Source organism: Durotheca rogersii, assembly GCF_024521655.1.
Source record: "Durotheca rogersii strain YMJ 92031201 chromosome Unknown GGS23scaffold_4, whole genome shotgun sequence".
Taxonomy (NCBI): domain Eukaryota; kingdom Fungi; phylum Ascomycota; class Sordariomycetes; order Xylariales; family Xylariaceae; genus Durotheca; species Durotheca rogersii.
Window position 1 is genome coordinate 2,571,045 of NW_026251235.1, and position 12,540 is coordinate 2,583,584.

The window sequence follows — 12,540 nt, forward strand, 5'->3', positions numbered from 1 at the left end:
TCCAGCAGTCGTAACCGTCACAACGCCAAGGCGAGCACGAGGGGTCACGATCCGGCGGCTCCAACTATACCGGCCGAAGGCGCCGAAGGCCGCATCAGATGAGACCCAAGCCTGCGGATGGATTTAAAGCTTCGCAAGAAGGAATGAAGGTAGGTACATGGAATGCAGACCCGATAAATACGAGGTGCAACATGCGTCTGACGATACCTATCTCTTACCCCCCTCGAGACAGGCGTCCCTTTCAGTCCTCCGACAGCCGATCGGCCTCTTTCCACCCCGGATGCCGTGGGAGGGGTAAACTTGCGACCATCCTGCGGGGGCGTGCCTGGGTCTCCCCTTGCACGGCATGGGACGGAAGGGTTGCGGGGTTCCATCTCTTGGCGGAGGGACTAAGAGCATGTACCGAACAGCGTCGTATCTATGCACGGACGCGGCCTTATCTAGCTACCTATTGGTATAGCGATAGCGGGGTGTGGGAGTAGTGGGGATATGCCGCTAGCCAGGTATCAGTTACGAAAACAGTTCGATGCCAGAAGTAATCTCGTAGAAAGGCAGAGCTCCCATTCCGGGACGCCTTCCTAACCGACTACCAAGTGCCCATTCGAAAAAATCCCCGCCACCTCAAAGCCTTCGCTCCCCAGGGGTTCTCTCTCTGCACTACCTACCCGCTACCGCAGCAGCAGCAGTAGCAGCATACAGCCGCCCAAAACTCCACGAACAGGTCCCGCGCCATAGCCATCCGAGCGACGGACCCGAGCGTGGTGACGGGGGCAGCTGCGGCCCCGGCCAGAGCGGCGTACGAGATGGGCGTCGAATCTCCGGGGACGTGGCGGAAAACGTCGAAAGCGATCAACCAGCGGAGATAGGAAAGCGCTTGGTACGAGGTGTAAAGCCGGAGGTATACTGTCAGCGACGGGCACCATACGAGGCTAGAAGGGGAAGACAGGAAACTTGCGTCGATCTGGCACTGCTCGAGGATCTCGGACGGTGCTATCACGCGGACCTGCGGCTCCTGCACGATCTCGAGGACGCCCTAGCGGGCCTCAATTTCCTGAGCGGACGCGAGCAACTGTCTGGCGAGGGCCAAGAGAGAAGGTGGCTGCGCCATGGCTTTCAGTCTCACTGGCGTATGTGATCTTTCCTCGCCCCCGGTAACGCAAGCAGGACGAGGATTCGGTTGAATGGGTTCTCAGGACCGACGGCCGCCCCGTAGGTACTAAGCGCACCCCGTCCCGTTCATTAAGGACGTACAGTAGAGTAAGGTAATGCCTATGTAGATGCGTCCGAAAGGGCCTACGCCGTGCTTAACACCCTAGGGTGTGCACAATTTTATGATAGCGAGGATAGATACATATGCCTTAACGCCCTTTGTTTCTATTTAGCGGGGTCACGCAGGTGGCGGGTGAGTGCATTTGAAGTGAGGCTTATACCTATCTGTGATATCGGTTGCGAGGTAGGGTGAGTGAGTGGTTGTCTTCCCTCAGCATTCCGCTTCAAGGCCGGCCAAGAAGGAGAAGGATCAATAAGACATTGCATTGTTGGATTGTTGGATATGCGTACATACATGCAGGGTGTCTAGGTATGCCTGTGTCCCTTTACGGGTGTCTATCCCGTAGGCCTAGCATGGCAGGTTCACGCAGACTCTGCTGTATTAAGCCCGCAAACCCTCACTATCTGCTGGCACTTATACTATATTATAAGCACCTATATCAGGGGCTGCACAGCAACGGCCGACCGGTAGCAGCTCGTTTCACCCATATGATACGTACGCAGACCTAAGATCCAGGATCTCCCTCTTACGCAGTATTAGTTGTGCCTCATGTGGTTCCCCTGCTAGAGCCACACCCATGAGCAAGAATTCATCCCCGGTTTGTCCGTCCATGTATAACCCAAGCCTGTACAACACTCTTCTTGCGTCTGCCCTGGTTTTGGCTGTTAAATGAGTCCTAGTCTCTCCTCTCTTGACCAGATCTCCGCCCATGCATAGCCCACTCCTATGCCCACCATGCCCATAGCATCCTTCACGACAGGTATCTGACGAGTAGTTCGTGATACGACCATGGGCTGCTGGATTAACACCACTCTCCGCTGAACAGCCCCCCTCCCCATTCTTTTTTAATTCTGTACAGGATATTATGGCGGATTCTATGCTCGACTTGCGTTATATGGAATTACTATTACTCTCCCCTGAAGCGGCAATTACGCGCAATGGCTGGCAGGCCAGCGGTGCTAACATGTCATAGAAGCAATAGGCGTAGAAATCGGGTCTAATATTCAAGAACTATCTGTATCTTCCATTTGGGGTTTGCGTAGACTGACCGACGCAGTGATAGAAGCTGGCGGCTTCTATGAGCAGGACGCGGGCAACCTCACCACGGTGCCGGCCTACGCAGCCTTCGGGGCTGGGGCCAGTCCGAACGATGTTCTCCCAGGTGTGGATTGGGGCTTCGTAACGGCACCGCAGAAGAGTCTCGGTGGCAGGGCGATGCATTACGCCAGGGGCAAAACCCTCGGTGGAAGGTATATTCCCTCGCGTCGTCTCATTCTGCTTGAGCTTTTCTAAGCGGTTCACAGCTCGCTCCGCAATTAATATTTCACCTACCATCGGTCTACTGTCGACGCGCTCAACTTGTGGGCTTCGTTGGCCGATGATGAGTCTTACAGATTTGAGCACTTTCTGCCCTACTTCAAGAAAAGTGTTCGTTATACTCCACCTGATAACACGGCGCGTCCTAAGAACGCTTCTGCTCCATCGCCCCCCGATGCCTTCACTCCTGGGGCGGGACCTCTACATGTGTCGTTCGCAACTTGGGTTAGTCCGCTGTCTTCCTACGTGAGCCATGCCTGGCAATCACTTGGCTTGCCAGCAGCGCAGGACTTCGTGTCAGGGGAGCTGAACGATGTTCAGTATACCTAGTATGAACACAATCAACCCCGATTGGCAGGTCAGGGACACCTCCCATTCCTCGTCCCTGAAGACCGTAGCCGGAGCGGGTCCAACACGGGTATATAACAACACGCTAGCCAAACGCATCTTGTTCAACAACGACAAGAGAGCAACTGGGGTGCTGGTAAATACCGACGGGCTTGAGTATACGATCTTGGCGGGGATAGAAGTCATCCTTTCATCTGGTGCTGTGAGTGACAACCCTTCGCGCGTACTTTGCTCGGCTAGGCAGCTTGTTGACGTGCCGTTGTATCGCTCGTAGTTTCAATCCCCTCAACTACTCATGGTGTCCGGGGTGGGGCCAACCGACACTCTTAAGCGGCTCCGTATTCCTATTGTGTCGGAGCTGAAATGTGTCGGCCAGAATATGGAGGACCACTTCCTTTTCGACGCTAGCTACGAGGTGAACGTGCCGACGCACGCGGCCGTCAGCAATCCTGCCTTTCTCGAGGCAGCTAGGGATGAATATAGGTAACACCAACGGCACCGGGATCTTCAGCAACCCGGGCGGCGAGCTGCTGGCTTGGGAAAGGCTCAAATGTCCTAACCCCCGCTCTTGTCGCGACGTGAGTGCCGAAATCCGCAAACACCTCGCTTCCCAGCCAGCCGACTTCCCGACGTTTAAGTTCCTCATGCTCGATGCCTACACCGAGCCGGCCAAATGCTAACGGGTGGCTGCTGTAGGCAAGGCGGGCAACTCGACGGACCGCGACGCGGTAGTAGACCATCGGGGTCGGCCTTTCGGGGCCAAGAACCTGCGGGTCGTCGACGCTTCGGCTCTCCCCTTCCTCCCCGCCGGCCATCCACAGGCGGTAGTCTGTAAGCTCGCACTCACTAGAAGAGGTTTTGCTCGGGGAGCCTTAGCTGACTACTAGCAAAGATGCCCTAGCTGAGAAGCTGGCCGAGGACATCCTCTGCTCGTAACTGCGTAGTAGCCGTAGCAAGAGGCTGCTGCATTTCCGGGCCAAGATCCGACCCGGGTTTCTGTGAAATGGCGCGTGAAAGCAAATCAAATCCATCCTCAAGGGTTGACTATCCGAGTAAGCACGGTGGCGACTCGAGTGCAGAAGGAGATGAGGATGTTCTTCTTCTGTTTGCGCCCCCGGCGTGGGCCGCAGCGATATTATCGCTACTTAACAGGCAAAATTCAAAGTACATAGTTAAATTAATACTACGCCAAAGAGATAAAGGGGGGGAAGAAAATGCAGATGCCTGATGAGGTATATGATCTTGCTACAGGTGTAAATACATGTTGCCCTCGATAACCAACTGCCTCTGTATGTTACATCTACGCAAAAGGGGAGACTGTATACCAACTTCTTATCTCGGTGTTTCGGCGATTCCTCTCTCTTATCTCACATCTCGCAAGTCTAGGCTTGGGGTCCCCTCCAACCCCCTCCCTCTCCCTCTCATCGGCAAGTAGAAGGGAAGGGGGGAACCAGTGTTATCTCTGGGGAAAGAGATCATTCAGACCCTGGGGATGGTCGTCGGTATTACCCGGGTGGGAAGGAGAAAGAAGACCAGGGGATGGCAGAGAGACGTAGCTATATCATCTATCTAATACTTCGTTCCAAGCCACCATGCTGCCCACCAACAAGTACCCCCCCCATCACACATACACCTCCTGCCCGGCCTCACCACGATGGATAGCTACGATTTAGTCATCGCAAACGGGGTCTGCGTGACGGCCGCGGACGTGGCCCCTTGCGACGTCGCCGTCAAGGGCGAGAAGATCGTGCTGCTAGCCCCCTCGGGGTCGCTGGCTGGCGCGGCGACGAAGCGCCTGATCGACGCTGAGGGCGGCTACGTCATGCCCGGCGGCATCGACTGCCACGTGCACCTCGAGGAGCCGAGCCTGTTCGGCCAGGGCTCGTCGGCCGACAGCTTCGAGTCGGGCACGCGCTCGGCCGTGGCCGGCGGCAACACCACCGTCGTCGCATTCGCGCCGCAGCAGAAACACCTCGACTCGGTGCTCGCCGCCCTAGCCGACGCGCACGCCCTCGCCCGGGGCAACTGCTACTGCGACTACGGCTTCCACACGCTCGTGGCGAACCCGTCGCCGACGGCGCTGTCTGAGTTCCCGCGCCTGGCCGGCGGCGAGGGCGTCACCTCGCTCAAGGTCTACATGACGTACGCAGCCCTGCAGCTGCGCGACGACGAGATCCTGTCGGTGCTGCTGGCCGCCCGGCGGAGCCGGCTCCTGACCATGATCCACGCCGAGAACGGCGACGCGCTCGCCTGGCTTACCGACCGGCTGGAGGCCGCGCACCTCTTCGCCCCGCGGTACCACGCCCACGCCCACGCGCCAGCGCTCGAGTCCGAGGCGACGCACCGCGCCATCGCGCTGAGCGCGCTGCTCGCCGGGACGCCGATCCTGCTGGTGCACGTCAGCGAGCCGGCGGCGGCGCGGCGCATCCGCGAGGCCCAGGCGGCCGGGCAGCCCGTCTTCGCCGAGACCTGCCCGCAGTACCTGTTCCTCACGCGCGACGACCTCGACCGGCCGGGCTTCGAGGGCGCCAAGTGCGTCTGCGCGCCGCCGCCGCGGACCCGCGCGGACCAGGCCGCCCTCTGGCGCGGCCTGCGCGACGGCACCTTCGCCGTCCTGTCGTCGGACCACTGCGCCTTCCGCTACGACGACGCCGCCGCCGGCAAGAAGACCAGCGTCTCCCCGGCGCACCCCGTCGGCCGCTTCCGCCACATCCCCAACGGCCTGCCTGGCGTCGAGACCCGCCTGCCGCTCGCCTTCGCCGCCCGCAAGCTGCCACCCACGCGCTTCGTCGAGGTGAGCAGCACCAACGCCGCTAAGCTGTACGGCCTGTACCCGCGCAAGGGCAGCATGATCCCCGGCGTCTCGGACGCGGACCTCGTCGTGTGGTACCCCGCGGGGGCGCTGGGCGAATTCGCGCTGACGAACGACATGCTGCACCACGACGCGGACTACACGCCCTACGAGGGACGCACGCTCGACAATTGGCCGCGGTACACCATCCTGAGGGGCCAGGTTGTCTGGGATCGGGACGGCGGCGGCATTGTGGGCGAGAAGGGCTTTGGGAAGTTTCTAAAGAGGGAGAGGAGCTCCTTACATGGGATTTGGGAGACAGTAGAGGAAGAAGGGCCTTTTGACCTGGAAGCCTTGTGATAGGGGGCATGACGAGTAGAGGCGGGGGATGATAGTGGTCTTTCACAGATGCAGGAACATAGGCAAACCATGTTCCCTATGATCCCGACGTCTACTATAAGTTCAGCAATACCTACGATATTGGGCTTTCCTACATATTTTTTGTGCTAGGTATACGTCAGCATTGGTTCACAGATGCTCTATGCCTTAACATTATACATTATGTTCAAAATAGGCTATACGGAGGGTGTGATATTGCTGGGAACCACTACTAGTCAGGCTGAAGTGATACCCAGCGGGCGTAGATGAAGGACACGAGGAAAGTGTGTATACAAGCCGGGACAGAGAGGAAGAAGACGCATCCGACAAGATGGTTAATGCCACATCTATATTCGAATTCCCCCTTCTCTTCGAGGCATCCTCGCGCAAATATGACCGATGGTTCAGGTGGTGGTGGTGCGGTGCGGTCCTTATATGGAGTAGAAATGCCGTGGGAAATAAATAACCCACCATGCCTACACCCACTGACAAATCTGCTCCTTTGCCTAAACCCCTACCCTACACAACTTGCTGTAAATAGTGACGCTGCCCTAGGGCAGACAGGCGACCGGGGAGAAACCCCACGTCGCGCGCAGCGAGACGAGAAGGCCCCGGGGGCTAACGCCGGGAAATCTCCGAACGCCTGCCTACATTATGATAGCCGCCTACGATATGGGCATGGGGGTCAACTCGGGGATCTCCTCGCGGCTTTGGCGTTTGAGACATTAGGCACTCTTGGGCGTCCCCCGCTGCTCCTCGCCGTTCTTCACATTCAGCTGGCGAAGGCAGCGACTAGGGAATATACACGTCTGGGCTACGCAGGTAGGCATGTGTATATCACGGCAGCAAAGAAGGGGAGTGGGGCGGTCTACATCCGGTATCGTCGCAATGGGCACCCGGGTAATAGGTACGTGGCGCACCGTAGCGCGTTGATCGGGCTCGGGAATAAGGGAGAGAGAGGAGAATGTCTCTACAGAGGAACGTTCCCCGGCGCCCGAGCCGCAGAGATACGACGGTTTCGCGAAGAAGTACCGCGGTACGGGTGCGTACGATGAGAGGAGTAAAGCAACTGATGCCAATGGACGATTATGACAGGCGGCCTCCGCTCCGCTCTCTCGTTGCATAGATACACGAAGATACACTCGCCCCGTCCAACAGCGACAACCCCGGATCGGGCGCCCGTTTCTGCTCCCGCCGGTGTCAAGCTTCCGCCCGCCACGTTCACAGTCTAGATGCGGCGACGGGTGAAACCCCGGTCCGACTTCCGACCCCTCCCGGCAACCACGGCGTGATCACTACGGCACCCCGCCTCCGCGAGTCCCCCCCCCGTGCCCAAGAACAAATAACTACCGCGCGTGCAGACAATCGTAATGACCGTACCGAGTTCCTCGACCTCGTTTCCCTCCCCGTATCCCTGCGCTGACCTCCGCGACAGACTAGAAAAGACACGATCGCCAAACCCGCGCGTGTACGCGAGCCCCAGGAACCCGCGCCGGCCCGCTCCTTACGCCAGCGCGGTCGCGAAGTCGATGCGGGTGGCCACCATGTGGGGGGCGATGACGCCCGTGACGAAGAGCCAGCCCTGGCGCTTGCCGCCGCTCTCCGCGGGGTCGATGGGGACGAGGACGGCGGTGGTGGCGCCGCGCAGGAGGCGGCCGTCGTCGGAGAACAGGAAGCGGGGGCGCGGCGCCGCAGCGCCCTTAGCCGGCTTCTGGCCCCCGCGTGCCGGCAGGTACGATATTATGCTCGGCAGCGGCGCGCGGCCCGTCGGGTCCCGGAAGTGGTCCACGAACTCGTGCACGCGCGCGATCGCCGGCAGCAGGTACCCGCTGTAGTCGACGCCGTCGGCACCCGCGTACGGGTCCGCGAAGAAGGTCGGGTTGTCGACGACGGTGTCGGCCTGCGCCCAGTGCGAGACGGCGAGGCGCGCCGGCGCCGTCGCGTTGTCGCCCGCGCGCTCCAGCGCCGCGAAGTAGATCCGGCCGCCGGCCGCCGACGACACGAGGACCTGGCGGTCGGGCCCCCAGCCGAGGCCGTTGTTGTTGTTGATGGAGGCGAGCGCGACGGTCGCCTCGACGTCGTCGGCGCCGTCGCCGAGGCGCACGTGCAGCGTGGTCGTCCGCGGGTAGCCCACGAGCTCCTCGGCGATGCGCAGCGCGCCGTCGCGGAAGACGTGGTCGTTGGTGACGAGGAATTCGCGCTCCGACAGCGGCAGCACGTCGTTGGGCGTCTGGATCAGCGGGTGCGCGACGCTGCGCAGGTGCCGCGCGGCACTGCTGCCCACGGTGTGCGTGAACACCTCGATACGTGACGCCGCCTTAGGCTCACTTGACCCCGCCGTCCACCGCGCGTTCGGCAGGTGGTTCACCGCGAAGATGTAGACCGTCTTCGCGTCCGACGGTGCCGTGTATATCCCGATCCCGTGAGTCACAAACGGTCCCTCGAAGCCTTCGAGCGTGAGCTTCTGCGACTTCATCGTCTAAGCGGAGAGGGAGAGTTAGTTGTCGCTGAGCAAGCATGGGAAAAGATCGGCGCGGGTTCTCTGCTCCGCCAACTGACCTTCGGATTGATAACCACCAGACTGCCATAGCTCGGGTTTTCGGGGTGACCGAACGAGCTGGCCCTACGATTGTGCGTGTTAGCCCACGTGCTCTACATTGGTGCGGGATGCTCTCTCCCCTCCTCTCTCGCTCTGTCTCTCACTCTCACTGTCTATTCGGTCTATATTATACCTACGGGGAAGGGGGGCTTACGCTGGGAACCAGCCGGCCATTCTCTCCAGGTCGCCAGCGCATGCAGAATATATCACCCCAGAGGGTTCGTGATAATGCAAGTCCTCGCAGGAAACAGTGTCCGGGATCACATGGGTCTCGAGGCCGTGGATATTTTGCCATGTATCGAGGGGTCGAGTGACGCCGAGGATCAGGACGGTCTGCTTAACCGGGGCATACAATAGTATAGAAAGCACGCCGAAGACGGCGGCGGCGAGATAGAGAAGTGTCGCCATGTCGGCAGCAGAAGGGACAGAGGGCGATGGCTTCCGACGATTCCGGTCCAGTGCTCAGTTCGTTTTCTGAGAGAGAGAGAGAGAGGAGAAGGAAGATTAGAAGGGGAATCGACTGAAGGAATGAAGGTAGCACTGGAAGAACAAGGATCCGTGGCAACGGAAACCCCAAGGACTACGCCAATGGCGCCTCTTAGGCTACTTGTGTTCCCCATCCCGAGGCAAATGGAGATTCTCCCCAGCTTCCCCTCCGACGATTCTGGGGTAACCCAAGGGGGTAACCGAATCTGGGATAACGGCTTGCTAACGCGTAGCTAGGACTTTCTCTGTCATCTGAGGCCACCCATTCGCTTTGGAGGCTAGACACAGGTTTAGTATAGCCATCCGTCGGATGGAAGAGATTTGCGCAACGTGGAGATGCACATTTCCCGCCTTCGTCTTCGTTTTCGGCGTTGTCCTTTGCAGGTATTGCCTCACATGCTGGTACCGGGTAGCCAAGTAGCCATGCGCTAGCAGCGGCTGACACCTGTCACGATCAGCGCGACCCACCCCACACCGCCTCCTCCCAGCTGTCCTGCGGCCGTCAACTGTCCCCAAGGACCATCGCTAATTGATTGTCTCTCTCGCTCCCACCCACCAAATCATCGAGTTGGCCGTATTCAACACAAAAAGAGCCAGGTATAGTTACAAAACATACTAAGGGCAATCCGTATATTGATAAAAACGTACAGGTATACGCACTGGAACGAGAGAATGTCGTCGGGTTCCTATAAGCAAGACTACACGGACTCTTCGGAGACTTTCCTTCACTACACCCAAGACTTACGGCCCGACTCTTCCCCACCACATAGGATATTGGAAACAAGCCAAGAACTAGCTAGCACTTGCATTGGCAAGAAAACACACACGATCCATGTTATCCCGACGCAATTACGACACGGAGGGATCAAGTCCCTCGGCACCCAAGGGAGACTCGGTCACCTTGACCCATAGCCCAACTTCGATGTGGGCCAAAGTTTGAAAAGACTCCATCGGTTTCTGGGGGTTCACGATCTGCATATCGAAGTGTCGGAGCATCTGCGTGGACGAGACAAAAAACAAGTTAGTCACACACACACCTATTGTTGTAGGGGGGGAGGAGGGTGATGTACTTCGAAGTAGACCTTGTTCAGTTCCATCAGGGCGATGGGCTTGCCGGCGCATGCCCACTGGCCGTAGCCGAAGATGAGCTCGACGTGGTGAACCATCGCGGCTCTGGCGGCCGCGTCCACCTCGAGGAAGCGCTCTGGCCGGAAGACGTCGGCGTCGTCGCCGAACACGGCCCTCGACCGCAGGAGCGAGTATGTGTTCACCCCGATCTCGACGCCGCCCGGGATGAACTTACCGTCGATCGTGTCGCCCTCTACCGGCACCTTCTTGAACAGCGTGCTCGACGTTACTGGACGCATCCGCAGGCCTTCGTATATCACCGCCTTCATATTTTGTCGTATGACCCGTCAGCAGACTCGAAGCTAAAGAGAGATAAGTGCCCCCGGGAATTTGAGAAAGGGGGCTTCGTACCTGGAGATACGGTAGGTCCCTCGCCTCTGCGTGCCTGATAGGATACGATACCCTCCTCTCCTTCACGGCTGAGGCAATCTCTTCTTTCAGGCGCCGGTATACCAGAGGCGCCGACATGAGATTCAGCATAGTGATCCTTATCACCGAGGCGGTGGTGTCGGACCCGGCTATGAACATAAACGCGGCCTCGACCTCGCACTGGGGCTGCGTGAGGCCGTGGCGACGGAACGAAGCCTACCACCCCGACATGTCAGGCAACAACGAACCATGGCGGGGTTGAAACGTAAATCACAAGCACTCACCAGCATAGTTCCCTCATCCTCGTCAGCATCAAGATGGTACCGCTTCCGTACTGATTCGGCCGCTAGGCTATATCCCCAGCGTGATTTATCTCAGCGATTCCTCTCTCCCGACAGACTCACACGGGTGGGGGGCGAAGCCCGAACGTAGGTACTTACGCCTTGATCTTTCCCAGCCCTTTCGTGTCTGTCTCTTTCGGGGTCAGGAGCCGCGAGCCGAGATACGAGTGAAAATAGAGGTAACGTATCCAGGGGAGGTGGGACATCAAAGACATTGCCGGAAGTGCCTCGCGCATGTGTTCAAAGAATTCGTGGAGGTCCGAGTCGGACATGAGGCATCCAAACTCCTCTCCAGTCGCTATCTTGGCTATGACATCTAGGGTGAAGAGCCCGGCCGCTCGGGCGAGCTCCATGACGGGAAAGTTCCCCTTCTGCGTGATATACTTTCTCCGGATCAAGGCGATCCAGTTACGGATCTGGGAGTCGACGTCCGCCTCGAGGCTCGGGTTGTCGCGGCCATTATACCCGGGCAGCAGCTTCGTCTTCATCCTACCGTGGGTATCCGTATCGGTCATGCTGAACATGGACGGGTGGGTCGGGTCGGTGCGGGTGACAATGTACTGGTCGGATCGTCGGTATCGGCTACGCGTGACAGACATACGGCGGACGACCTCGGGGTCGTCAGTCACAAGCTCATTGGGTCCAACGCGGACGAGCGATCCGTAGTCCCGGGCGAGCATCTCGTAAATAGCGAGCTGCTTCCGGGCCAGGGCGAAGTGCGCGAGCCACAGGTACGAGAACGAGCCAAGGAACGGGCCGGAAATGTGCCGGAGCCGGCACCAGGCGTACACGGCGGACACGAGATACCACCCGGCCACGAGGGCCAGCAGGGCGACCGGCGACCCGACCCAGTCACGGATAGACGCGAGAATCATGGCAAGATATTTAGCTGCTGCGGGAGGGATTGGCGCGTATGGCGCGGTGTATGTTTTCTCTCGGTAATAATACGCCGGAGCAAGGACTCCTCTGCTTTCACGTCTACGTCGGTCACCGTCATATATATGTAGGCGTGCTGTCTCCCCCGCTAGTAACCAGGGCTACCAAGCCGGCTCACCGGCCACGACAAGACCCCGGTATTTGGTGGCCTAGACAGCGATGCAACTCCACGTACGTCGGCGGTTATCGCATAGCAAAGCGAGCATCTATTCGGCGTAGATCGTACGCCAGAAGCCAGATCCAGAGAGTGCGATAGCGCGAGCCTACGGAGCAGCCATAACCTGCAAGATATGCCTAAAATGGTAGATGCCTATGTGAGCTGTCATATTGCCTCCAAGTCCACACAGCGACACGACCCGGCCGACAGCACCACCTATCGCCGACGCTGCGTAAAAGAGACGCGGGGGTTGGATCCCGAGCATATCAGGCGGCTGTTGGCGGAGTCAGACGAGGCGGGCGAGGCACAGCAAGCTCCCTATGCCAGCGAGGGTCTCGAGGCTGTGTGAATATAAGAAGGGGACAGGTCGCGGGCGCGAGGGGAATTCTGCAGAAAAAAACGACAGAAACGGCGCCTCCA

General features: G+C 58.9%; 6 protein-coding genes across 6 annotated transcripts; 3 read left to right on the top strand and 3 right to left on the bottom strand.

Moving 5' to 3' along the window:
- Window positions 1–661: 661 nt before the first annotated feature.
- Window positions 662–2,491, bottom strand: GGS23DRAFT_594464 (uncharacterized protein; the record flags this gene model as incomplete). Its single annotated transcript, XM_051518169.1, has 2 exons — window positions 662–1,033; window positions 2,324–2,491. The coding sequence occupies 2 exons, from the start codon at window positions 2,489–2,491 to the stop codon at window positions 662–664; spliced, it is 540 nt and encodes a 179-aa protein (XP_051375046.1).
- Window positions 2,270–3,650, top strand: GGS23DRAFT_382681 (uncharacterized protein). Its single transcript, XM_051513446.1, has 4 exons — window positions 2,270–2,520; window positions 2,575–2,812; window positions 2,909–3,137; window positions 3,210–3,650. Exons 2-4 carry the CDS (start codon window positions 2,649–2,651, stop codon window positions 3,420–3,422), a joined length of 606 nt encoding a protein of 201 aa, XP_051375047.1. The 5' UTR covers window positions 2,270–2,520; window positions 2,575–2,648; the 3' UTR covers window positions 3,423–3,650.
- A 726-nt stretch (window positions 3,651–4,376) lies between these two features.
- Window positions 4,377–6,233, top strand: GGS23DRAFT_617439 (D-hydantoinase). Its single transcript, XM_051520871.1, has one exon. It carries the CDS (start codon window positions 4,590–4,592, stop codon window positions 6,084–6,086), a length of 1,497 nt encoding a protein of 498 aa, XP_051375048.1. The 5' UTR covers window positions 4,377–4,589; the 3' UTR covers window positions 6,087–6,233.
- Window positions 6,234–7,383, top strand: GGS23DRAFT_382714 (uncharacterized protein). Its single transcript, XM_051513448.1, has one exon. It carries the CDS (start codon window positions 6,371–6,373, stop codon window positions 7,157–7,159), a length of 789 nt encoding a protein of 262 aa, XP_051375049.1. The 5' UTR covers window positions 6,234–6,370; the 3' UTR covers window positions 7,160–7,383.
- On the bottom strand, window positions 7,384–9,594 carry GGS23DRAFT_382713 (calcium-dependent phosphotriesterase). Its single transcript, XM_051513447.1, has 3 exons — window positions 8,858–9,594; window positions 8,664–8,727; window positions 7,384–8,583 (listed from the first exon to the last, which is right to left on the bottom strand). The coding sequence occupies exons 1-3, from the start codon at window positions 9,109–9,111 to the stop codon at window positions 7,609–7,611; spliced, it is 1,293 nt and encodes a 430-aa protein (XP_051375050.1). The 5' UTR covers window positions 9,112–9,594; the 3' UTR covers window positions 7,384–7,608.
- A 444-nt stretch (window positions 9,595–10,038) lies between these two features.
- GGS23DRAFT_603633 (cytochrome P450) lies at window positions 10,039–11,902 on the bottom strand (the record flags this gene model as incomplete). Its single annotated transcript, XM_051519493.1, has 5 exons — window positions 10,039–10,185; window positions 10,260–10,580; window positions 10,669–10,902; window positions 10,971–11,037; window positions 11,127–11,902. 5 exons carry the CDS (start codon window positions 11,900–11,902, stop codon window positions 10,039–10,041), a joined length of 1,545 nt encoding a protein of 514 aa, XP_051375051.1.
- Window positions 11,903–12,540: the final 638 nt, after the last annotated feature.